This window comes from Panulirus ornatus, chromosome 5 (genome assembly GCF_036320965.1).
Source record: "Panulirus ornatus isolate Po-2019 chromosome 5, ASM3632096v1, whole genome shotgun sequence".
Lineage (NCBI taxonomy): Eukaryota > Metazoa > Arthropoda > Malacostraca > Decapoda > Palinuridae > Panulirus > Panulirus ornatus.
The window spans coordinates 1,397,879-1,422,196 of record NC_092228.1 but is presented as its reverse complement, the minus strand read 5'-3'; the positions used below and the strand labels follow the sequence as shown (position 1 = coordinate 1,422,196).

Genomic DNA, 24,318 nt, shown 5'->3' with positions numbered 1-24,318 from the left:
GTAAACCCAATATTACTTAATTGTAACATTGACTTTGAATTTCATTTTTCTAAGTCCGTGACTGCAAGCTGAACATAAATCATATTGTTATGATTCATATACAGTACATCAGCCTGGACTGATAACCATCGATAGTTGTCTTATAATCACTCAAAAAAACTTTCCAGTAAGATGGTCCTTAAAGACATAATTTAAGAATTTCTTAACCCTATCTTACATGTACTGTAATACGTTTCCTGTAATATATAAATAACATTCACATCAACCTTAAGAGAGAGAGAAAAAAAAGTTCAAAATGACGTCAGCATCAGCCAATGAGCGGTGGCGGTGGGCGAGGTAAAAGAGGGTGAGCGGCGCATGCTCGTCATCAGTTCACCACAGACCCGCATTGTGTGTGCACGTAGTGTTCCCTCCGCTTCTTCACACCCAAAAAAATGAACCGTGCTACTAAGTCAGGAATTGCTGCTGAGGCTCAGTCAAAGGTAAGCCAATAGGACATCTTGATTTAAGGAAAAATCAAGAAAAATGTGTTGGTTATTAGATAAGCGATGTTGGTAGTATTGATCCCATCTCTATCCTTGATGCTGGCGTGTTCTGAGCTCAACTGGAGACACTTCATAAGATTTATATTGAAGAAATGGTAAGTTTTGAATACTCTTATCTTGAGGAATCATTATGTTGGACAGATTGGTAAGTGGTGACAACAAGCGTAAGTGTTATTACAAGTGGTAGTACTCACTACCTTCAGGTAAGGGGGTGTGGCACATATGATATTCACTAAACAGTAGTATACGTATGCATTGTGCTATACCATATTGATTTGAGTTGTGTTCTCACACCGGCCGGACTTGAAGTGGGGCGTGTCGAGCGATATGCACGCCACGCGGCGCAGGGATTGACAGCAAACAGTTGTGGAAGGAAAAGCGGTTGGTGTTTCAGGAATTACACAACATCCGTGGACGGCTACGGTGTGTTTTAAAGTTGAGACTTCATAAGAAGAGAACGACTTAAGTACATTAGTAATACGAATTGACAGTATGGTGGAATAGAACACCGTAAGATATAATGTAAATGTTAAATGTATTTAAGGCCAGGGACGAGCAGTGCACGCTTGTCCATAGCAGTGCTGGTATGGATATTGTCCATTTCTCCCAGTGTAGGTTTATTGTGGTAGTAGAGGTGCATAGGTTTTTCTTATGTTTATACGTTGATTTTATTAGTTTATTTCAGGCTGAGGTTGTTTGGTGTAGGGTTATGAAGGGACTGCGAGTGGCGTAGTGTATTCCAGCCTGGGTCATGGAGTGTTGCTTGAGCTTATTCCTTGCTGTATCAGTTAGTGGCTCTGGTTTATTTCAGTCTGGGTTAGTTCGAGTGGTGCAGTTAATTCTATGCTGGATATGTGCTAGTATTGCAGTTTATATTTGACTAGGTCTGTGCGAGTTGCATTGGTTTATTCCATGCTGTCAGTTGTGCGAATGCCGCTGGTTTAGGCAGGGCCACTGTGAGTTGCTTGGGGTTATTCCAGACTAGGTCATCACGAGTGGTACAGGGTTATTGTGCGATATATTCAAGGCTAGCTTGGTTGATATGTAATAAATCATATTAAGGGTAGAATTAGAAGAGTAGTTGTGTCCCATAGTAGGTTAGTGGTTTTATTCTTGGGTCACTAGTGTGAGTAAAAGGTATACTTACGGCTGGGTTAGTTTATCAGATATATTCCAGAATGAGTTACTTTTGAACAAGCTGGCTTTGCTTTGTTCTTCATGCATGGTTCGTGGTTGAAGGTTTTCATTATCCCAGGTTTGGTTAGCTATTTCCATCCTATAATGTATTGTATGTGTTATAGCTTTTAAGATATGAATTGATTAACGCGAGTGGCACATGTGTTATTTAAGGTTAGATTAATGGATTCGTGCGGATTTATTTCCTGAAGGCTGGGTCACAGCGAACAGGGTGGATAATTAGGCACTTGGCGGAGATGGCAGTTAACTAGCATAGGTAAGTTAGTGTTAGAACAAGTAATCTGCGATAGTACTGATTTCGGCGGCAGTAAATCTCAAGAAATTGATAAGCAGGAAGACAAAGAAAATTAGCATTTTGAGGGTAGGTTCGTGTGTGCGAGTGCCTTGTGGTTTGGAAGGTTTGATCCTAGTTTGACGTAATGTCTGGCATGAATGATTTAGTTTTGAAGATGAAAGTGTGTGAATAGCATATGTATTATCCAAGGGTAGATTAGTATTGCAAGTGGTTAGTTAAATGGGGTGAGTGATAAAGGAGTTAGTGGGGTATCATGAATCATGGTGCACATGGTGAAAATGATGGCCTACAGCTTTATTAGAATCCAGTGGTATGGTGTGAACGCGTACCCCTTGCTGTAGCGTTACGGTAAGCACGAATCAAGGAAACGAGGGAACGCGATAACTCAAGATGGTAATGATTGCATTTATGAATACTGTGGATACTGTTCTGCCAAGATGCTCTGTGCCTTTTATAATACAGACATGTCGAAAGATTGTATTAGGGAAAATGGTAGATGTGAAGATACAGACTAACGTTATGACGGACTCGGTTCATACTACACCCGGCTTAACTACACCACAGGTGTTCCACTCGTATTGCGGGAAAATGTGTGTGGTGTGTGAGGGGATCGCTGTTGCCTCTTATACCTTGTATGTTATACATTTTCATATGATAACTTTGTCTTGCGAATACTAGGATAATACTTTTGGATGTTACGTCGTAGCTCCATAATATGTAGCAGATGTTCATTTGGCCGTTGTATTTTTCTGTATAGGGAGTATAAAGCTAGTATCCTTAGTCTGTCTTGGCTTGTGTCGGTTTACCACCTCTTAAGAATGTCCCCATCATAATGTCATGATGCTTTCCTTCGTTTCTTAAATGTCTGCTAGTGAAGCCGATCATTGCTGGTGAATGCAAATCACCAACCGGCTTAAAACATGAGGACCCAGGTCACATACAAGTCCTTGGGGGTTGCATGAGTGGGGTCAAGCTGGTGGTTGCTAGGCAGCGGCGCTCCCTGAACGATGCTGTGTGCGGTGCGACCGACCCTATCTGAGAGTAACTGATTCCCTCTGAAGAAATTCTCCCGTCTGGCTGTGGACTTTTACAAATAAAATTTTACCATATTACATGTCATATTAATTATATAGTGCTATTTGTTATATTTGGTCTTCAGATAAAAACTTCCTGTAGATGATTCGATTAAAACAAGTAGTGAAAGCGAGGCTGAATTGGTAGAGTTTTCAAGTTTCTCAGATCCGGGTGTGGATTAGAGGGCGCATTGCTTGATGTTGCTGTTGTAAGGCTAGACGTGCAGTACCAAGGATGTTGACATACCCTGATCTATTCTGTCACTTACAACGCGTTAGAATTTGGCAAAGGGAGGAATAAGAAACAAAAATTAGTATATTGAATCCATATTAACACGTCTTTCCGTAGAATTACAGGCTTACATCATGAATATTGAGAAACTCGTAATTTGTGGTGGTATTTTCTTGTTCCTGATTAAAAGTGTCTTCTTTGTTGCATCGAGTCATTGAACCTTGTCCATCACTTGTAGGTTTGAGGACTGAAATTACCTCATCTATGTCCAAAATTGTTTATAACCTTGTATGAAAATGCACAAGACAAATTTGTTCGAATTAGCTTTGTGGAAAAATTGAACTTGAACAACAGGTTTGATGTCATTTACAAACACATTTACGATTTACCAAGAATTCATTAATGCATTATTTTTTGATGGTGTACACTCACATAAAACATGGTAACTTTTCAGATTTCGTTTGACTTATCTCCAAGACTATTCGATGGTGTTTCTCCTTTGTGTTCAGGTATTAGTTTAAGGAACAAAATTTACATGAATGCATAGAGCGATCATATAAAACTAGGTCGTTAATACTAAACAGAAAGCCAGATGTATGTAATCTGACACTTCTTTCTCTTTTGCTGTATCTCTGAGTATCTTGTGTTTCTGACAAAAATTATGATGTATAGTGAGGAATGCGCAGTGCGAGGATGGGTTACCACAAAGTCCAGGCATTAACGATTTGATGCTGTTTTCGGAAATAGATATCCACCCATGCTGCTAATATTCACATATTCTTTTGCTTTAATTAGTGTAAAAAAGTACATGGTAGTTTCTTGGGAGAAAATATCATAGAAATTCCATAGTCATCCTTGTGTAGTGGGATACCTTTGTTAACGTCTTGGCCAGTAAGGTGTGGGTATGACGTCACTTGGTCTTTGGTGGGAGCGGCCGGCTTAGTGCCGGGAGGCGCTCGCCTGGTGCATCTCTTATGTGTACATTCTTGTTTATTTACGTAATCTTAATGGTAGTCATTTGCATAATATGTATAGGTTGGTAAAATTTCTCATTCAGCATGTTTTTCTTACTGCTGTTTGAATCGTAGCTCTTATAGAAACTCGTTTATTGTTCTATGCTTGAAGACACGCTGCCTAGAGTATTTCCAGGTATATGAAGTCTTTATCACGGGATGGGAGAGAGAATAGTTCTCACGTATTCCCTGCGTGTTGTAGAAGGCGAGGGAGCGTGGGGCTGGAAATCCTCCCCTCCTGTTTTTACTTTTCCAAAGAAGGAACAGAGAAGGGGGCTTAGTGAGGATATTCCCTCCAAGGCGGGAATTGGCGAATACGGACGAACAAATTTTATTTAATTGTAGTATATTTCTTAACGGTTTTTCGTTATACTTGCTTGAGTATTTTGTAATGGCTTCTGTATTTTTTCAGTGCTTAATATATTCAGTGAAGTCATTCGGGGTAGTCTTGTTCAAGAACTTCATACTTAAGTAGCTCAGCCATGGGCAGCAGCAGGAGTCTTTCTGAAGAAAGTGTTTCTTGGGCAATTATTTATCAGTGAATGAATTAATGCCAGGTGAACTAGGGAGTAATCTAACGATGTTTATAGTTGTCAAATGCATTATATTAGTTCAACGGCTGTATATTTTGTTAGGGTTAGATTATTTTAGGAAAAAAAAATCCATATAACTGCTTCATTTCCCATTTGTTTTACAATTCGTTATTTCTAGACAACGGAAAGCTATTAGAAAGAGCAGAAGGAATGATGTAGTCATGAATGTTCGATTGATATTTAAATTTGTTACTAGTGCCAAGAAAGAGCAGTAGGAATGATGTAGTCATGAGTGTTCGATTGATATTTGAATTTACTAGTTTCACCAAGGAAGGGGAAGGCGAAGCGGATGGTAGGAGAAATGCACATGTAAACATTAAGACTTTATATTTGTAGATGGGTTTACGCTACAGGTGTTTCCATATTACTCCTGCGTATGAAAGACCAAAATTTCGACTGGGATTTTGAGTCAAAATTGCACCCATTCAGTAGTAGCTAAGGTATCTGAAATTCATTTTCAACATTTGTCGTTTAAATATAATTTCTAGATTTTGAGATTAGATGTCTTTTTTTTCAGGTCGATGCAAAGTACAATGAGGAGCAGGCTGCCGAATGCTTGCAGTGGATTGTCGAGGTAACAGGGCAGGAGCTGAACGTGTCAGGCGCTGCAGACAACTTCTATGAAATTCTCAGAGATGGTGTGCTGCTCTGCGAGTAAGTTGTCATCGTTTAGTATTTCTCACAATTTAGTTTAGTTTTTCTGTCCTTATGATAAGCTACCACGTAGTAATCTAAATTTTTGAGATTAGAATTTTCGAATTTCAAGTGGTAATAGATAAAACTGATTTTATCGAAATTGGGGTGAATAACCACCCTGTCGGAAAGGTTTGTATTATGTATGTATATATATTTTTTCGTGCTTGATCACTGTTTCCCGCGTTAGCGCCAAGAATAGACGAAGAAAGATCATCCCCTCATCCATTCTCTAGATGTCATGCTGTGTAATGCGTGACGGATCTGTGGCTTTGGTGCATTACACGTGGCAGTTAGAGACTGTGTGAACGTATGTGGCCTTTCTTTGTTTCTGTAGCTACTTCACTAATGGGGGAAAAGGCGATTAAGTATGGGGATATATATATATATATATATATATATATATATATATATATATATATATATATATATATATATATATATATATATATCTTTCAAACCATTCGCCATTTCCCGCATTAGCAAGGTAGCGTTAAGAACAGAGGACTGGGCCTTTGAGGGAATATCCTCACCTGGCCCCCCCCTCTCTGTCCCTTCTTTTGGAAAAAGAAAAAAAATAAAGAGAGGGGAGGATTTCCAGCCCCCCGCTCCCTCCCCTTTTAGTCGCCTTCTACGACACGCAGGGAATACGTGGGAAGTATTCTTTCTTCCCTATCCCCAGGGATATATATATATATATATAATATTGAATACGACAGCATATTTAATTATTCTGCCATTAGATGGATGCTTAAACGCCGGGTATTATTCTACCTAATGGGAGAATAATACTGAGAAAATAAGAACCTAAGAAAATTAACAACCTCGAATATGCTGTCGTATTAAAATTCTGGTGGGGCACCAGTAACATGACATTCGGCAGTTTTACAGCAGCGTCGTACCATGGTCTCAAGTCGTTAAACAACGGTGATTTCATTCGGTCTTAAGGATAGAGGTAAAGCCAATGGAGCCTTTTCTTGACCTGTTTCTGGTGCAACCTTGCTAATATGGAAAACTACAAACAAGCTGCATACTGATTGGTCTTTCATTTTCTTCTTGTATTTTGTCCAGTTTCCCCATCGTGTTTTGAGTTATTGTAAATCTCATTTTATTTATTTTGAGCCTTTGGTTCATAAAGCTTAGTATTTATGACTGCCAAAGTCATATTTATTGATGAAGAATTAATGTAATAATGGGATATTCTGGATTGATACCTTTTATTTATGTGATATTTTTGCCAAATTCTCTTGTCTGATTGGATTAAAACGTGTTTTCAGAGTTATTAATACCCTGAAACCAGGACAAATTAAGAAGATTCAGAAATCCACAATGGCTTTCAAGTGCATGGAGAACATCAACAATTTTGTGGAGGGGGCTAAGGCTTGCGGTGTGCCATCCCAGGAGACCTTTCAGACTGTTGACTTGTGGGAACGCCAGAATCTTAACTCTGTAGTGATATGCATCCAGTCACTTGGAAGGAAGGTAAGGGTAGCAGGTCATCACATGGTATAAATATGAACAGTATCTACTACATTGCAACAATTCTTCAGTATCACTGATATGCAGTAGAACAGCAGCAATTTGTAGCCACTTCACATTTTATTGGGAACATTATCACATCCTATTTGGGTTGGGTTCAGATGTGGGCATAGGTTGTGATGAGCTGTGTACTGGAGTGGAAATTTAGGTTGTGTTTGGTGTAAAGTTTGTATTGATGGATGGAACAGAACCTGGATAAATGGGTCTAGTATCTTGAGAGATTACTTTGTATTTTTTTTTTATGCTTGTGCAGTCTTGTTTGTTTGGAGTTGTATGGGTGCAGAGAGAATGTCATAGTTGTGCATAGCGAGTGGTTTAGAACTGGATATATATATATATATATATATATATATATATATATATATATATATATATATATATATATATATATATATATTTCTTTCATACTATTCGCCATTTCCCGCACTAGCGAGGCAGCGCCAAGAACAGAGGACTGGGCCTTTGAGGGAACATCCCCACCCGCCCCCCCCTCCGTTCCTTCCTTTGGAAAATTTAAAAAAAAAATGAGAGGGGAGGATTTCCAGCCCCCCCCCCCCCCCCCCTTCCCTTTTAGTCGCCTTCTACGACACACAGGGAATACGTGGGAAGTATTCTTAATCCCCTATCCCCAAGGATATATATATATATATATATATATATATATATATATATATATATATATATATATATATATATATATATATATATATATGTTCCCTGGGGATAGGGGAGAAAGAAAACTTCCCACGTATTCCCTGTGTGTCATAGAAGGCGACTAAAAGGGGAGGGAGCGGGGGGCTGGAAATCCTCCCCTCTCGTTTTTTTTTAATTTTCCAAAAGAAGGAACAAAGAATTGGGCCAGGTGAGGGTATTCCCTCAAAGGCCCACTCCTCTGTTCTTAACGCTACCTCGCTGATGCGGGAAATGGCAAATAGTTTGAAAGAAAGAAAAAAAGAAAGATATATATATATATATATATATATTTTTTTTTTTTTTTTTTTTTTTTCATACTATTCGCCATTTCCCACGATAGCGAGGTAGCGTAAAGAACAGAGGACTGGGCCTTTGAGGGAATATCCTCACCTGGCCCTCTTCTCTGTTCCTTCTTTTGGAAAATTAAAAAAAAAAACGAGAGGGGAGGATTTCCAGCCCCCCACTCCCTTCCCTTTTAGTCGCCTTCTACGACACGCAGGGACTACATGGGAAGTATTCTTTCTCCCCTATCCCCAGGGAATATATATATATATATATATATATATATATATATATATATATATATATATATATATATATATATATATATATATAACCTTGCTCTTATTGACATTTACTCTTAACTTTCTTCTTCCACACACTTTACCAAACTCCGTCACCAGCTTCTGCAGTTTCTCACATGAATCCGCCACCAGCGCTGTATCATCAGCGAACAACAACTGACTCACTTCCCAAGCTCTCTCATCCCCAACAGACTTCATACTTGCCCCTCTTTCCAAAACTCTTGCATTTACCTCCCTAACAACCCCATCCATAAACAAATTAAACAACCATGGAGACATCACACACCCCTGCCGCAAACCTACATTCACTGAGAACCAATCACTTTCCTCTCTTCCTACACGTACACATGCCTTACATCCTCGATAAAAACTTTTCACTGCTTCTAACAACTTGCCTCCCACACCATATATTCTTAATACCTTCCACAGAGCATCTCTATCAACTCTATCATATGCCTTCTCCAGATCCATAAATGCTACATACAAATCCATTTGCTTTTCTAAGTATTTCTCACATACATTCTTCAAAGCAAACACCTGATCCACACATCCTCTACCACTTCTGAAACCACACTGCTCTTCCCCAATCTGATGCTCTGTACATGCCTTCACCCTCTCAATCAATACCCTCCCATATAATTTACCAGGAATACTCAACAAACTTATACCTCTGTAATTTGAGCACTCACTCTTATCCCCTTTGCCTTTGTACAATGGCACTATGCAAGCATTCCGCCAATCCTCAGGCACCTCACCATGAGTCATACATACATTAAATAACCTTACCAACCAGTCAACAATACAGTCACCAGTCAAGTCAATTGGGAGGTGAGTTTGAATGGTGAGAGGCTGGAGGAAGTGAAGTGTTTTAGATATCTGGGAGTGGATCTGTCAGCGGATGGAACCATGGAAGCGGAAGTGGATCATAGGGTGGGGGAGGGGGCGAAAATTTTGGGAGCCTTGAAAAATGTGTGGAAGTCGAGAACATTATCCCGGAAAGCAAAAATGGGTATGTTTGAAGGAATAGTAGTTCCAACAATGTTGTATGGTTGCGAGGCGTGGGCTGTGGATAGAGTTGTGCGCAGGAGGATGGATGTGCTGGAAATGAGATGTTTGAGGACAATGTGTGGTGTGAGGTGGTTTGATCGAGTAAGTAACGTAAGGGTAAGAGAGATGTGTGGAAATAAAAAGAGCGTGGTTGAGAGAGCAGAAGAGGGTGTTTTGAAATGGTTTGGGCACATGGAGAGAATGAGTGAGGAAAGATTGACCAAGAGGATATATGTGTCGGAGGTGGAGGGAACGAGGAGAAGAGGGAGACCAAATTGGAGGTGGAAAGATGGAGTGAAAAGGATTTTGTGTGATCGGGGCCTGAACATGCAGGAGGGTGAAAGGAGGGCAAGGAATAGAGTGAATTGGAGCGATGTGGTATACAGGGGTTGACGTGCTGTCAGTGGATTGAATCAAGGCATGTGAAGCGTCTGGGGTAAACCATGGAAAGCTGTGTAGGTATGTATATTTGCGTGTGTGGACGTGTGTATGTACATGTGTATGGGGGGGGGTTGGGCCATTTCTTTCGTCTGTTTCCTTGCGCTACCTCGCAAACGCGGGAGACAGCGACAAAGTATAAAAAAAAAAAAAAAAAATATATATATATATATATATATATATATATATATATATATATATATATATATATATATATATTATAGAGATGGTTAATTATAAAGTAATTGAGATGAGGGATTTTGTTGGCTTGTATCTATGAACTAAGTAGGCTTCATGTGTTGGGAAGAATTTTTGGTTCAGAGATAGTTGTTAGTAGGAACATTAGGTAGGGGCCTCTGTAAATACTTTGTTAGAGTTGCCCTCTGCCAATGGCCTGTAAAGGATGAGGCACTAAAGGCTAAGCAGCAGCACTGGAGTTCATGAGTTATAGGTACTCATTTGCTGTGGCCTTCCCTTTCAGTGAGTTCCAGGAGGGAAGAGGCATCAGAGATATAAATGTAGCAGTGATTAGACTGTATTTTTTACTGTTTTGAATGCAGTATATTCGGTTAACTTTCATATAGAAAGAGTGCTTTTAAAAGATTAAGGGTTAGTAGATATCATTATAAACAGAATTGTGTGAAATACAGGCTAATATCCTTTTATGCCATATATTGGTTTCACTGTCACAACTTCCTAAACAAGAATGGTCATGTAGCTTAAGGAGATGATGTGAATGACTAGCCTAATATACATCAAGGTTGGGTCTTAATTAAGATATAAATTGGTTAATAAAAAGGAAAGGGAAGAGACAAGGAAAAGTATTTTTGAATATTTTAAAAAGTGCCCAATTATAGTTACTGGGAAAGAAGTGAGATGTAGGAGTTTGGATCCAAAGCTTTGAGGTATAGGGAAAAAAGTACTCAAAATTGTTCACCCATAGGTTGCTGATGCCCACACAGTAATCATGTTATGCAGCAGCTTGCTAAGTATTTATGTGGTCTAGCTAGTGATGGTGGCACACAGTACTCAGTAGCAAAAACCAAAGTAATACCGATAAAATAGGGAAATGGAACCAACATTGTGGTGTAGGCAAGTGGGTCAGGTTCTGAAGCTAGCCTGGGGAGCTGATAAATTGGACCATTTTTTACTTTGTCAAATAAGGATGCAGAACTAGGACAGTTTGCCAGTTAGTGGTTGAAAGCAACACTATAGATATGTTTTAGAATATACTTTATAAATATTTTGCTTCAAGTCCATGACTTGTATTATTTTTGTCTTGTAAGTTGCACTAACAATTTGCTGGTTATTCTCTGTGATTTATCTGTATACCTTTTAAGTTTTACCACAGCAGTCTGCAAGTTTTCGGTATCTTACATTATCACAAACAGCCATGGAAGGACTCTGTGGTCTGTTGCTGTTTCAATTCCTTTGTATACAGTAGACAGTTACAGGAACTGTGTATCTGTCTTAACCTTAAACAATGTGCTGAATTCGCTTGTTTCTTTACTTGCATTCTGCTGGCTGTATGGAAGGGTCACTGTTTCTCGGCAGCTATTTTTTTTCATGAAAACTTCTGTATGCACTCATTTTAGTAAAGTATTCCCAACCTGTTCATCATCTTTTAACAAATAGTTCAACAGGCACTTCCCCATTTTCATTTATGCTAGGGACCGCTTGTCCCTCAGATATATAGTCCTTGACTGCCACATCACCTACTTTTGCATTCAATCCCTTGCATCAAAATTGCCAAGGCACTCGGTCAACCTCTCCCAGAAAGCATGCCTTGCTTCTCTCTCATTATCAAGAGCATAAGCACAACAGTCATCTACTGCACAGTCTACATTTATTCTAACATGCATCAGCCTTGAACTTTCTTCTTAACATATTCTCAAAACTACTTTGCCATAAGTGTAATCCTCCTTTTCACTATTGCCTTTACAGTAATCCCAGCCTTTACCCCCTGTACATTCCCAGACCATTCAATCCCCTATCCCTTCATGTTAATTTCACTTAAGAGCCAGAGTATCCAGTTTTTTCATCAAGCGTAGTATGTAATTTTCCTTATGCTGGTTACTTCCACATACATGCAGGCACCTTAGCCCTAGTCTTCAAGGAGAAATCCTGGCTTAGATGCTTTTTCTGTTTCCATGTTTGGAAAATGATAATACCAGGAGAAGGTTTCCATGAAGTTCCACAGGTAGTATTCTTTCTTAGCCCCAGGGATATGGTAGATTGCCTGTATGTATCTTGCCATTATATAAAGGTAAGGAAGATGTAGGAGAATACTTAAATTACAGAATTGTAGGAGTACTTCTTTTTCATACATTTGCCATTTCCCAGGTTAGCATGTTAGCATTAGGAACATAGCAAGAAATGCCTCATTCACTGGCTACCTGTCACGTTTGAAGTGCTGAAACCACAGCCCCCCAGTTAACAGTCATGCCCCACAGACCTTTCTGTGGTTCCTCCTTACTGCTCCATATGTCCTGGTTCAGCTTAATGACAGCATATCATCTCCACTAAACACATTACTTCAATTTACTTGATCCCTTGCATGCCTTGTGCTCTGAGTATACCTTGTAAAGTGCATGGGAGAGTAGTAGAGTTTATGGAACATGTGATTGAGGAGCCATGTGGCTTAAGGAGGGGTAAATGATGTGAGGACAGTCTTTTGTTTTGCAGAATTTAAAAAAAAAAAATACTTTAGAATGAAGTGTAAGTGGAATTAATGGATTTGGAGAATGTATGATAGGATTGACAGAGACTTTGTAACAAGTGCTATGAACATATGGGGTAAATGGCAAATTACTGAAGGTAGGGGAGTTTCTGTCAGTAGAGTGGGGCATGTGTATGAGTTGGAAAGAAGTAGGATGAGTAAAAGTGGATCTGCATCAAGGATGTGATATCAATGTACTTGTTTGGTCAGTTTGCGAATGGTCTTGTAAGGGAGGGGAATGCAGGAATGTGGAATGGAGGGCTTAGGTGAATCATTGCTATTTACAAATGACTGCATTAGTGGTAGACGCCACTGGAAAAATCCTGAAACTGGTCACGTGTGAAAGAGAACATGAACAGGGTTTGGGTGGTGATGTGCAGCAGGGAGATGAAAAGGGATAGTTAAGGTATGGGTTTCAGTGGGGTGGACCTGGAGAAGATGAAATGCTGTGGGTATCTGGGAGTGGATGTGTAGCAGATGAATGCATTGGGGAGTGTATGGAAGCTTGAGGCATTTGTTTCTGTTAGGGCAAAATGGAGGTGGGTGGACATGTTGGAATAGTAGTGCCTAAAGACAGGATGTGGTGTGAGGTGGGTTGATCTTGTAAGGAATGACAATATATGAGAAAGATGTTGTAAAGGATGCTTGGTTTGATTCAACCAGGTTGTGCTGAAATGGCTTGGACTTAAGGAAAGATGAGTTGGAGGCTTTGCATGTCAGAAGTTGAGGGAGGAAGCAGGTGGGGGAAACAAAGAAGATATAAAAATGAAGGATTAAAGGTCTGGGGGCATTTGATGTTCTGCATTTTAGGAGAGGTGTGGACGGTATGCATGGGTATACACGAATTGTATCTGTGTTTTATGGAGGGCAACTTGTCAGTGGACTGAACTATGGTACATAAAGCAGTCATAGTTCAGTACATCACATATTCAGACCACCCTGTCTCACCCTTTAGCTACACTTTATTCCTTTACTTTTGTTAACAAGTCAAACAATCTCCCAAATAGATCATTAGCTTATGGAGTCTATAAATACATGTGTCCTCTGCAATTAGTATCTGGTTACCTCACATTCACCTCCATGTGACCTGACCTCCAGTATATGAAAGACCACTTCTTTACTCTTAAAACCCATGAATTTCCCTTTCTCACCACCCAGGCCATAAACAAATTAGACAGTTATGATTACATTTCCCATCCTTGAAGCAGATCCACTATTCCCTCACAACTACTCTCTTATTGCTCTTCATATTAGTACAGATATCTTGCTCTTCTAACAAACGCCCTGCTTCATTTAATAACTTCACATGTACTCCGTATAATAGTAGCAACCTTCCACAAGCCCTCTGTCAACCTTATTAAAGTTTCTCCAGTCCATGAAAAAATTGCTACATTCAGTTCTTTCTTTCCTGGTATTCTCCTAAATTTTCAATGCAGACTTTGTCTATCGACCTTCTGTCTCTCTTGAAGCCATATTTTTCTTCCCTGTCAGTTGTTTTGCACTTGCCCAGTCAGTTTTACTATAGACCTTGTGAGGTATACTCAACACTTATACCACTGTATTTTGCACTTTTTTTTTTTTTCCCCCCTTTATTTTAGGGCACTATGCATGTATTTTGCCAATTCTGTCATCACAGACAAGTGTAGAATATCCCTCTTAACCAGTTAGCAAACCTGCCGTATATTCTATGTGTATATATGTATATGTGTGTGTATGTGAGTGGATGGGCCATTCATTGCCTGTTTCCTGGCGTTACCTCACTGATGTAGGAAATGGTGCTCAAGTATAATTAATAAAATAAATTATATATTCAAGTTGCCCTCCATAAAACACAGATATGCAAATGGATTTGTATGTAGCATTTATGGATCTGGAGAAGGCATATGATAGAGTTGATAGAGATGCTCTGGGGAAGGTATTAAGAATATATGGTGTGGGAGGCAAGTTGTTAGAAGCAGTGAAAAGTTTTTATCGAGGATGTAAGGCATGTGTATGTGGAGGAAGAGAGGAAAGTGATTGGTTCTCAGTGAATGTAGGTTTGCAGCAGGGGTGTGTGATGTCTCCATGGTTATTTAATTTGTTTATGGATGGGGTTGTTAGGGAGTTGAATGCAAGAGTTTTGGAAAGAGGGGCAAGTATGAAGTCTGTTAGGGATGAGAGAGCTTGGGAAGTGAGTCGGTTGTTGTTCGCTGATGATACAGCGCTGGTGGCTGATTCATGTGAGAACTGCAGAAGCTGGTGACTGAGTTTGGTAAAGTGTGTGAAATTAGGTACAGTAGGGTTGAGGGTCAAGTCAATTGGGAGGTAAGTTTGAATGGGGAAAAACTGGAGGAAGTAAAGTGTTTTAGATATCTGGGAGTGGATCTGGCAGCGGATGGAACCATGGAAGCGGAAGTGGATCATAGGGTGGGGGAGGGGGTGAAAATTCTGGGAGCCTTGAAGAATGTGTAGAAGTCGAGAACATTATCTCGGAAAGCAAAAATGGGTATGTTTGAAGGAATAGTGGTTCCAACAATGTTGTATGGTTGCGAGGCGTGGGCTATGGATAGAGTTGTGCGCAGGAGGATGGATGTGCTGGAAATGAGATGTTTGAGGACAATGTGTGGTGAGAGGTGGTTTGATCGAGTAAGTAACGTAAGGGTAAGAGAGATGTGTGGAAATAAAAAGAGCGTGGTTGAGAGAGCAGAAGAGGGTGTTTTGAAATGGTTTGGGCACATGGAGAGAATGAGTGAGGAAAGATTGACCAAGAGGATATATGTGTCGGAGGTGGAGGGAACGAGGAGAAGTGGGAGACCAAATTTTAGGTGGAAAGATGGAGTGAAAAAGATTTTGTGTGATCGGGGCCTGAACATGCAGGAGGGTGAAAGGAGGGCAAGGAATAGAGCGAATTGGATCGATGTGGTATACCGGGGTTGACGTGCTGTCAGTGGGTTGAATCAGAGCATGTGAAGCGTCTGGGGTAAACCATGGAAAGCTGTGTAGGTATGTATATTTGCGTGTGTGGACGTATGTATATACATGTGTATGGGGGTGGGTTGGGCCATTTCTTTCGTCTGTTTCTTTGCGCTACCTCGCAAACGCGGGAGGCCGACAAAAAAAAAAAAAAAAAATGTGTATGAATATGAGTGGTTGGGCAGTTTTTCGTTTGTTTCCTGGCCTTCCCTCGCTCATGTGAGAAATGGTGATCAAGTATAATATATATAATTGTGTATATATGAAGTGATATTGGACTGTGTCTGCCTGTGGTTGCATTTTTGAGTAAAAAAATCACCATTGAGGCTGTATCATGTTGATGAGAGTATAGTCTCGTTGAAGAATTTCTTCCAAAGAAGTCCATGATTTCCTGAAACAACTATAAATAGATGACAAAAATAAGGACAAGATATTTTAGTAAATTGTACTAGCTTTTTCAATTATACCTTTTCTTGAATTCAAAATTGGGTAATATCCTTCCTGTACCTGAACTTTTGCTAGTAAAGCATAGATGCTCACAAAAGAAAATGTTATGAGCTATCAAGCACCATCTTGGTGTGCAGGTTAATAAAGCCTCAGTATCGTATTTGTAATCGTTGTTTTTCTGTCTTTCAGGGTAGTGTATTTGGCAAGCCTTCCATAGGTCCTAAGGAAGCCGAGAAGAATGTTCGTCATTTTACTGAAGAGCAGCTTAGAGCCTCTGATGCGGTGATCAGCCTGCAATATGGCTCTAATAAGGGTGCAAACCAGACAGGAATGTCTTTTGGCAATACCCGTCATATGTAAATGAAATCCAGCAAAAGCTATTCTGTACTATTCAAAAAGCTAGTTTAGTTTTGAATACACAAAAATGAAAAAAAAAATTACTGCTACATTCTTGAGGTTTGTTGGCTAAATGAGTCATTATTAGTTTTTTTATTTACATGGAATGATGCATCATAAGGAGATCTTGTCATTCTAAATTATTGGTACAAAATTGTATTTTCGTATTTAATTTATAATTCAATGGAATATACTATTTTGTTACACATTTCATGAAACTGAAACTTGAGATTATAGAGAATAACCTGCTGTTAGCAACAGGAACAAAGGTTAGTTCAGTTACAATTTCTGGTTACAAGTTTCCTTGGTTCACTGGTCATTTGGACCATGGCTCTGCAATAATGACAGTAGAAGAATAAAATGGTGACAGCAATCTCGGAATGAATGGTAGATTTTAATATTCAGCATTTTTATACAATATGGTAATTTGTATAATTTAAATACTGTAAGTACAACTGAGTATGTAGGTTATCAGCTTACAAAATTTATTTAATATTAACTTATGATTTATCCACTGTTGAACTTTTCACACTTTTGGTTACAAGTGTTCCTATCTAATGCTTCTTGATTTCCTGAATCTCATTTTCTCATCTGTTGAACAGTTTTTTCTCCTAAAATGTTTTACAAAGTCCATAAAAAAAATGGTGTACCATCCCTTCATAAGCTGTCACATTCCATGTCATCCAAAACTTTATAAGAAAAAATAAAGTACTTAAAATGACTTGTTCTTCAATAAAACCTATGTAATATTATTATACATTATATGATTGAACCATATATATATATTTGTCTTTCATACTATTAGCCATTTCACAGCATTAGCGAGGTAGCATTAAGAACAGAGGACTGAGCCTTTCAGAGAATATCCTCACTTGGCCCTCCTCTCTTGTTTTTTTTTAATTTTCCAAAGGAAGGAACAGAGAAGGGGGCCAGGTGAGGATATTCCCTCAATGGCTTGGTCCTCTGTTCTTAATGCTACCTTGCAAACATGGGAAATGGCTAATAGTATGAAAGATATACATACACATAAACATACATGCAAGTCCGGACTTATGTGTGTGCAATTATGAGTGGATGGGTCTTTGTTTCCTGGTGTTACTTTGCTAACGCAGGAAATGACAATATAGTTTAAAATAAATATAATTGATCATTGTTTCCCATGTCTGCGAGGTAGAGCAGGAAACAGACGAAGAATGGCCCATCCACTCGTATACACATGTATATACATAAATGCACGTATACACGTACATATTTATACTTGCTTGCCTTCATCCATTCCTGCCGCTACCCTGCTCCAGAGGAAACAGCATCACTACCCCCTGCTTCAGTGAGGTGGCACCAGAAAGACAAAAAGGCCACATTTTTATTACTATTATACTTTGTTTCCTGCATCAGCGAGGTAGCACCTGGAAACAGACAAAGACCCATTCGCTCTCATGCACATCCACACACGTACATATATAATATGGCACTTGTTCCCAACTGGCACTCCCTTAAAGGGATGGCCAAAGCAAAAGAGCCTCCGTAACTAGTGAACTTGACTGCCACTTCTTCACATTTAGTGTCTCGCCCTTAAAAGGCCACTGACAGAGGGCAACTCTAGTGCAGAGTTTGCAGAGGCTCATACTTAATGTTTCTACCAAAAGCTGCTATCTACATCTATCAACTGCTCCTAGCATTTTTCCCAAAGGCAGGGCTAGTGCACAGGAAAATCTAAAGTTGTGACATCCGCCAACCCACAAGGAAATCACTGGCTTACTACAATATTTCTTGCAAACATTCCTTAAACACCTGATCCAAAACTTCTCTACCTAACCAAAACTATTATGCTCCCCCTCAATTGGGCACACTTGTGTGCCACCAACCTATCTATTGCCACTTTCCTATACATTGTAAGAGGTTTACACGACAAAAGACAAATTTCAGTCCTCGGTCATTTCATACAGGGGCATAAACTACTTGCAAAGACTGGGGAGCAAATCAGACACTAAAAACTCGTTTAATTATGATGCACACAAAAAGGTCAATCGACTCCTCCCCTCAGTGCTTCACATAAAGGTCACATGATTTTAAACTGATCTAATGCTAGAAGCACATTACTAAGCATTCACACTGGCATTTTCTTTACATGCCGATTCCTGACCACAATAAGTAGGTAAGTAATGACTGATTTTAAGCTGATGTGAGTCAAAGTACGTAAAACAAAGAGGGGCAAGATGGAGGTTACACATCTGGCTTGCAGAGTTGTTCTTTCAATCTTGCTATATGAATGAAATCAGGTAATTCATCTTGCTAGACCTGGGGCATTAGTAAACTGAACAGACAGAATACAAAGAAAAACTAACTGCAGGATACTCTGCAGTGAAATACAGATGTTTATTGTACTTGTATATCTCTGCTTCTAATTCATATTTTTGAAATGATATACAAACTGATTATGCATATCCAAGAAAAGTACATCATGAATGAGTCAGGCTCCATGTACATCTTAAGCTGTGGATGGCAACCACAGTCACCCCAAATATACAAGTGGCATTTTGTAAGTGGTCATCCTCATCTCTGTCTTGCACTTCTAATACAGTCACCTACCTTCCTATGCCGTTCCATTCATTCAAAGCAGGATGACATAGTAGTAGCTTCCCTACACATTTTATTTTGAATGCCATCTTCACATTCAAATATTAATGACTTCGCAACAATTCTGAAATTAAAGAAAAAATTCTATGAACTGGTACGGCTAACATGTAAGTGTAGTAGTTACTAATGATATTAATACACCACAACAAACAGCAAACATTAAATACATAAAGTGAGTTTTAATTACAGTGTACAACAGGAGTAATTTGATACAGTCAAACTAACAACATTGACAAAATATTTTATGCACAAGAAATACAGACATAAAGCTAAATCAGGACAAAAAAAATAAAACCATAACTCAGACATATAGAAAAGGAATAATTCAAACAATTATGAGTGAGTTTCGAAAAAGACCATGTACAAAGGATCCTGAAACACTTGTCAACTTTCCTTTCCTGTTCTGTGATTAAAATATATCCTATTCTTTACCACATGCTTCTATGAGGGATGTAAGTACAAATTCAAAGTAATAAAAGAATACTAATAATAACCTTAGTCGTCCCACAGACACAGTTGACGCTGTGGTACAAAATAGCTGAAGTTCCGACATTTTCGACAGGTGCGAATACCACATCGGTATGACACAGCTTTGCCAGAGTTGTCTCTCCCTTTGCAATACTTCAAACCACAAGGATACCATGCAATACACACCTGAGGAAAAAACTCATTAGCAGCTAACTCTGCCAATTATCAAAAATAAAAGGGAAAAGAATGAGGATTAAGTACTTTCACAGCAAAACAAACACCAAGAATGAGGATTAAGTACTTTCACAGCAAAACAAACACCAACAAATTATCAAATTTCAGTTCAGTTTGATAAGAAATGTAAGCACATTCATAATTTTCAACGTCCCCTATAATCATTATCAAAGTACTCCCACGACACCTATTTTAACTATAAAAATTTAGATGCCAACACCTGTAAATGAAAGCAATAAACAGTAACACAGCAATCCCTGGTTTCCTGCAGAGAATATCTCAAGAAAAAAGTTGGTGTAAGAATACTTCGATCTCATCAACAAATAACTATTCTAAGGTTCTGTACCTTCTCAGTTAATGTCAATTTCTACCTGTCATACTTCATCATGGGTTGTCAAAAAATTTCATATTCATTCTAAAGAGATATGTCAACATGCAATTTTATATATGCCTAAGTTACCCAAGCACCTTTGATTGTTCTTCACTTCATTCTCAAACTTTAACCTATTGATTTAAGGGGATATGAAAAAGTTACCTCATATACCTTGATTTTATGTGCAGTCCCTTATCAACCATCAGGAAACTTTTAAACTTTCAAATGTGGAAAAATATCATGCATTATTATGTTATATAAATAAAATGAAATTTTCCCCATTATAAGCAGAAAAAGGCTTCTGACTCATCATCAAGAGATCTAACTAGAGGCCCTTGAGTAGCCTTGTGTCCCAACACGGATGGAAAAGAAAAACACAAATTTGTTACCAAAGTTAAAGGCAATATCTGACTAAGCCTAATACATATAAGTCACACATATGAACTTCCAGTCATTCAACACTGCTGAATAATAGCACTTTTCAAAAAATAAGTTCTGAACAATATGCAAATATGACTGGTATGTAGAAGTTGGTAGGCAGCAAACCGACCAGGGAGGTATATTATTGGTACTATCTGCCTGGGTATCATGAGGGTTAGTGATGGCTGCAAAGTGAGTCAGCACTTTAGCAATTGTCAAGTTTTGCTCCTATGACCCATGTAGCTGTCCTTTCTTTCTGCTTCGTCCACAGGGGGACTGGTCACATTATGTCCACAAACATACAATCTCTCCTTGTCACATATAACAAATGACACACTTAATTCATACAACTCATTCTTCATAACACCATATTTTTCCTGTGGTGAGCACTATTGAGCACTATGTGCTAGCCATGCATTTTGGCAAAATGTTAGGAGGAATAGATAAAAGTAGTAGGTAGGAACATTAGACAGGAGCATTGAGTAGAAAAAGTAGGTAGGAATATGAGGTGGGAGCATTAGGTAAAAGTAATCGGTTGGAACATCAGGTAGTAGTAGTCAGAAGGAACATTAAGTAGAAGCCTCTGAAAACACTGCAATAGAGTTACTCACTGCCAGTGGGCCGTTAAGGCTGAGGTACTACAAGCTAAAAAGTGACACGAGTTTACCAGTCAGGACTTTTGCCATGGCCACCTCCTTGAGTTGTTTGTGAAGGGAACAGGCATTAGATAGTGATAGATGGATGAAATCCAAAATCTAATCAATTCATAACTTTTGCAGATGCCAAAAGGAGTAAGTATGAATGTACTGTAATGCACTGTTCTTGAGTAATCAAGCTAATGAAAATGTGTCCACAGACAGACAGACAGAATTAAGCAAGTTACAGGGAAAGGTTGGAAGCCTTAAACATGCCCACCATTTAAGAGACATGAGTAAGGGGTGATCTGATCACAATTTTTAAGTATTTAAATCAGAACTACGATTCTACAACAGGTGTAAGGATAGTCCAATAAGAAGACATAACAAAATTAGGCAAGAAACTTGTTAAGAAAGATAAAACGAAGTAAATTTATAGTCTTTCCATGGTTTACCCCAGACGCTTCACATGCCTTGATTCAATCCACTGACAGCACGTCAACCCCGGTATACCACATCGCTCCAATTCACTCTATTCCTTGCCCTCCTTACACCCTCCTGCATGTTCAGGCCCCGATCACACAAAATCTTTTTCACTCCATCTTTCCACCTCCAATTTGGTCTCCCTCTTCTCCTCGTTCCCTCCACCTCCGACACATATATCCTCTTGGTCAATCTTTCCTCACTCATTCTCTCCATGTGACCAAACCATTTCAAAACACCCTCTTCTGCTCTCTCAACCACGCTCTTTTTATTTCCACACATCTCTCTTACCCTTACGTTACTTACTCGATCAAACCACCTCACACCACACATTGTCCTCAAACATCTCATTTCCAGCACATCCATCCTCCTGCGCACAACTCTATCCATAGCCCACGCCTCGCAACCATACAACATTGTTGGAACCACTATTCCTTCAAACATACCCATTTTTGCTTTCCGAGATACTGTTCTCGACTTCCACACATTTTTCAAGGCTCCCAAAATTTTCGCCCCCTCCCCCACCCTATGATCCACTTCCGCTTCCATGGTTCCATCCGCTGACAGATCCACTCCCAGATATCTAAAACACTTCACTTCCTCCAGTTTTTCTCCATTCAAACTCACCTCCCAATTGACTTGACCCTCAACCCTACTGTACCTAATAACCTTGCTCTTATTCACATTTACTCTTAACTTTCTTCTTCCACACACTTTACCAAACTCAGTCACCAGCTTCTGCAGTTTCTCACATGAATCAGCCACCAGCGCTGTATCATCAGCGAACAACAACTGACTCACTTCCCAAGCTCTCTCATCCCCAACAGACTTCATACTTGCCCCTCTTTCCAGGACTCTTGCATTTACCTCCCTAACAACCCCATCCATAAACAAATTAAACAACCATGGAGACATCACACACCCCTGCCGCAAACCTACATTCACTGAGAACCAATCACTTTCCTCTCTTCCTACACGTACACATGCCTTACATCCTCGATAAAAACTTTTCAAAACGAAGTAAATTTATAGTCTAAGAGCCATGGATTTATGGAAAAATCTGAAGACAATGTAGAAAATGTGGACAGCATACAGATGTTTAAAAGGTTGTATGATAATGGGGAAAGTTTAAAAGGTGGGGACCCATGAGTGTAAAACTCCCTCCCTGTATAGTACAAATAAGTAATAACAGACATACGCAGGGGTGAAAATGTCATGCATACACTTCCAAGCATAAGAATATTTACACACTGGATATTAGGTTTCCCAGTATATTTTTCCCTACGAAAGACTATATTCTTGATATAAAAAAGAATGTAATTACCACTTAAATAGTATCTAAGCTTCTGATAACAGTGCAATTAAATCCACATTAATAAATTCTAAATAAAAAGGAAAAAACCTTAATGAATACACACCTTAGAGTCTATATGGGTCAAGCTAAAGATGCAACAATTCATATATTTACAAATGTCACTTTGTATTATTAATTATATGGTAAACTGTTTGCTGGTATTTAGCTACTTAAAAATCAGGTAAATTGAGTTCATATGTTGCCTAAACCAATCAGTACATAGTCTACACTACATACAATAACAGTGCACTTTTACTTCAAGTTACAAACCCAAAAGAAGTCAGAATTTACAAATATCAAATAGCATAAAAGCTGGGAGGGTTGATAAGCAGACATCCTTTCGGTTTGCCATATCAAAGTTCAGAGAAACGTCACTGCTCCAAAATTCTATTTCTATGAATAAAGTAGAACAAATCTAACTCAAGAAATATGCATTCCTTCCCTCTGCCAAATTGTAGGTCTACAGCAGAAAACTTTGTTCGGCACAACTATTTCTTACAAAAGGTGCACATGGCCTTAAAATGTATACAGCACACCAGCACTCACATTTAACAATATAAGTGGATTTTTATGACTGGAATTACACTTAACCATCTGGATATCTTCCACATCCATTCCACTTAATCATCTGAATATCTTACACACCCATCAGCTAACACACATAATTACTCTCACATAAATGTGACAGGAATAAATAATCAGTGCCAGCTGGTTAGGTATGGATGATATTTTTAACAAGGGCTCTTGAAAAGTGTAAAAAAAAAAAAAAAAGATATAAAGCAGTGGAACAACTGACAGAATTGAAGTGAAGGGCGAGAGATCAAGTTCATTAAAAGGTACAAACACTTAGGTGAAGCAAAGACTGGGAATTCTATGGATGAAATTTGAAAAGGTAATTAATTATGGATATAAAGCTATAACTATTTAAACAATTCATCTGTGAAATCTAAAATGCCTAACAACTGCATATTTACCACATAAGAATGAGTGAAAAGGGTGTATAAGATATTTTCTAAGGGGAAATTGTATGAACAGCTGAGAAAGCAAATACATGGGAGAAGTTTAGAGTAATGGGCCACACATTTGGATGGGTGGATGACAGAGTAAAAGAGTTAGTGACAGGTAAGTATAGGGTCATAGGTAATTTTTTCTTTTACTTGTTCGCCATTCCCCACATTTGTGAGGTAGTGCCGAGAACAACCTTGCTTGTTCAAATCCAATCTCTAACTGTCATGATCAACACAAAAACCAGTGTTCT

At 38.9% G+C, this 24,318-nt stretch overlaps 2 protein-coding genes across 2 annotated transcripts in view; one reads left to right on the top strand and one right to left on the bottom strand.

The window, feature by feature from the left end:
- The first annotated feature begins 327 nt into the window (after window positions 1-327).
- Chd64 (calponin 3) lies at window positions 328-17,177 on the top strand. Its single transcript, XM_071658826.1, has 4 exons — window positions 328-482; window positions 5,466-5,602; window positions 6,919-7,123; window positions 16,250-17,177. Exons 1-4 carry the CDS (start codon window positions 435-437, stop codon window positions 16,418-16,420), a joined length of 561 nt encoding a protein of 186 aa, XP_071514927.1. The 5' UTR covers window positions 328-434; the 3' UTR covers window positions 16,421-17,177.
- Window positions 16,838-24,318, bottom strand: part of oaf (out at first) — a 30,129-nt gene continuing 22,648 nt past the window's right edge. The window contains exons 6-7 of the mRNA XM_071658840.1: window positions 19,588-19,747; window positions 16,838-19,157 (exon numbers count right to left, since the gene is read on the bottom strand). Of these exons, the coding sequence (XP_071514941.1) occupies window positions 19,589-19,747 (159 nt within the window). The 3' untranslated portion in view covers window positions 16,838-19,157; window position 19,588. The remainder of the gene's footprint in view (window positions 19,158-19,587; window positions 19,748-24,318) is intronic.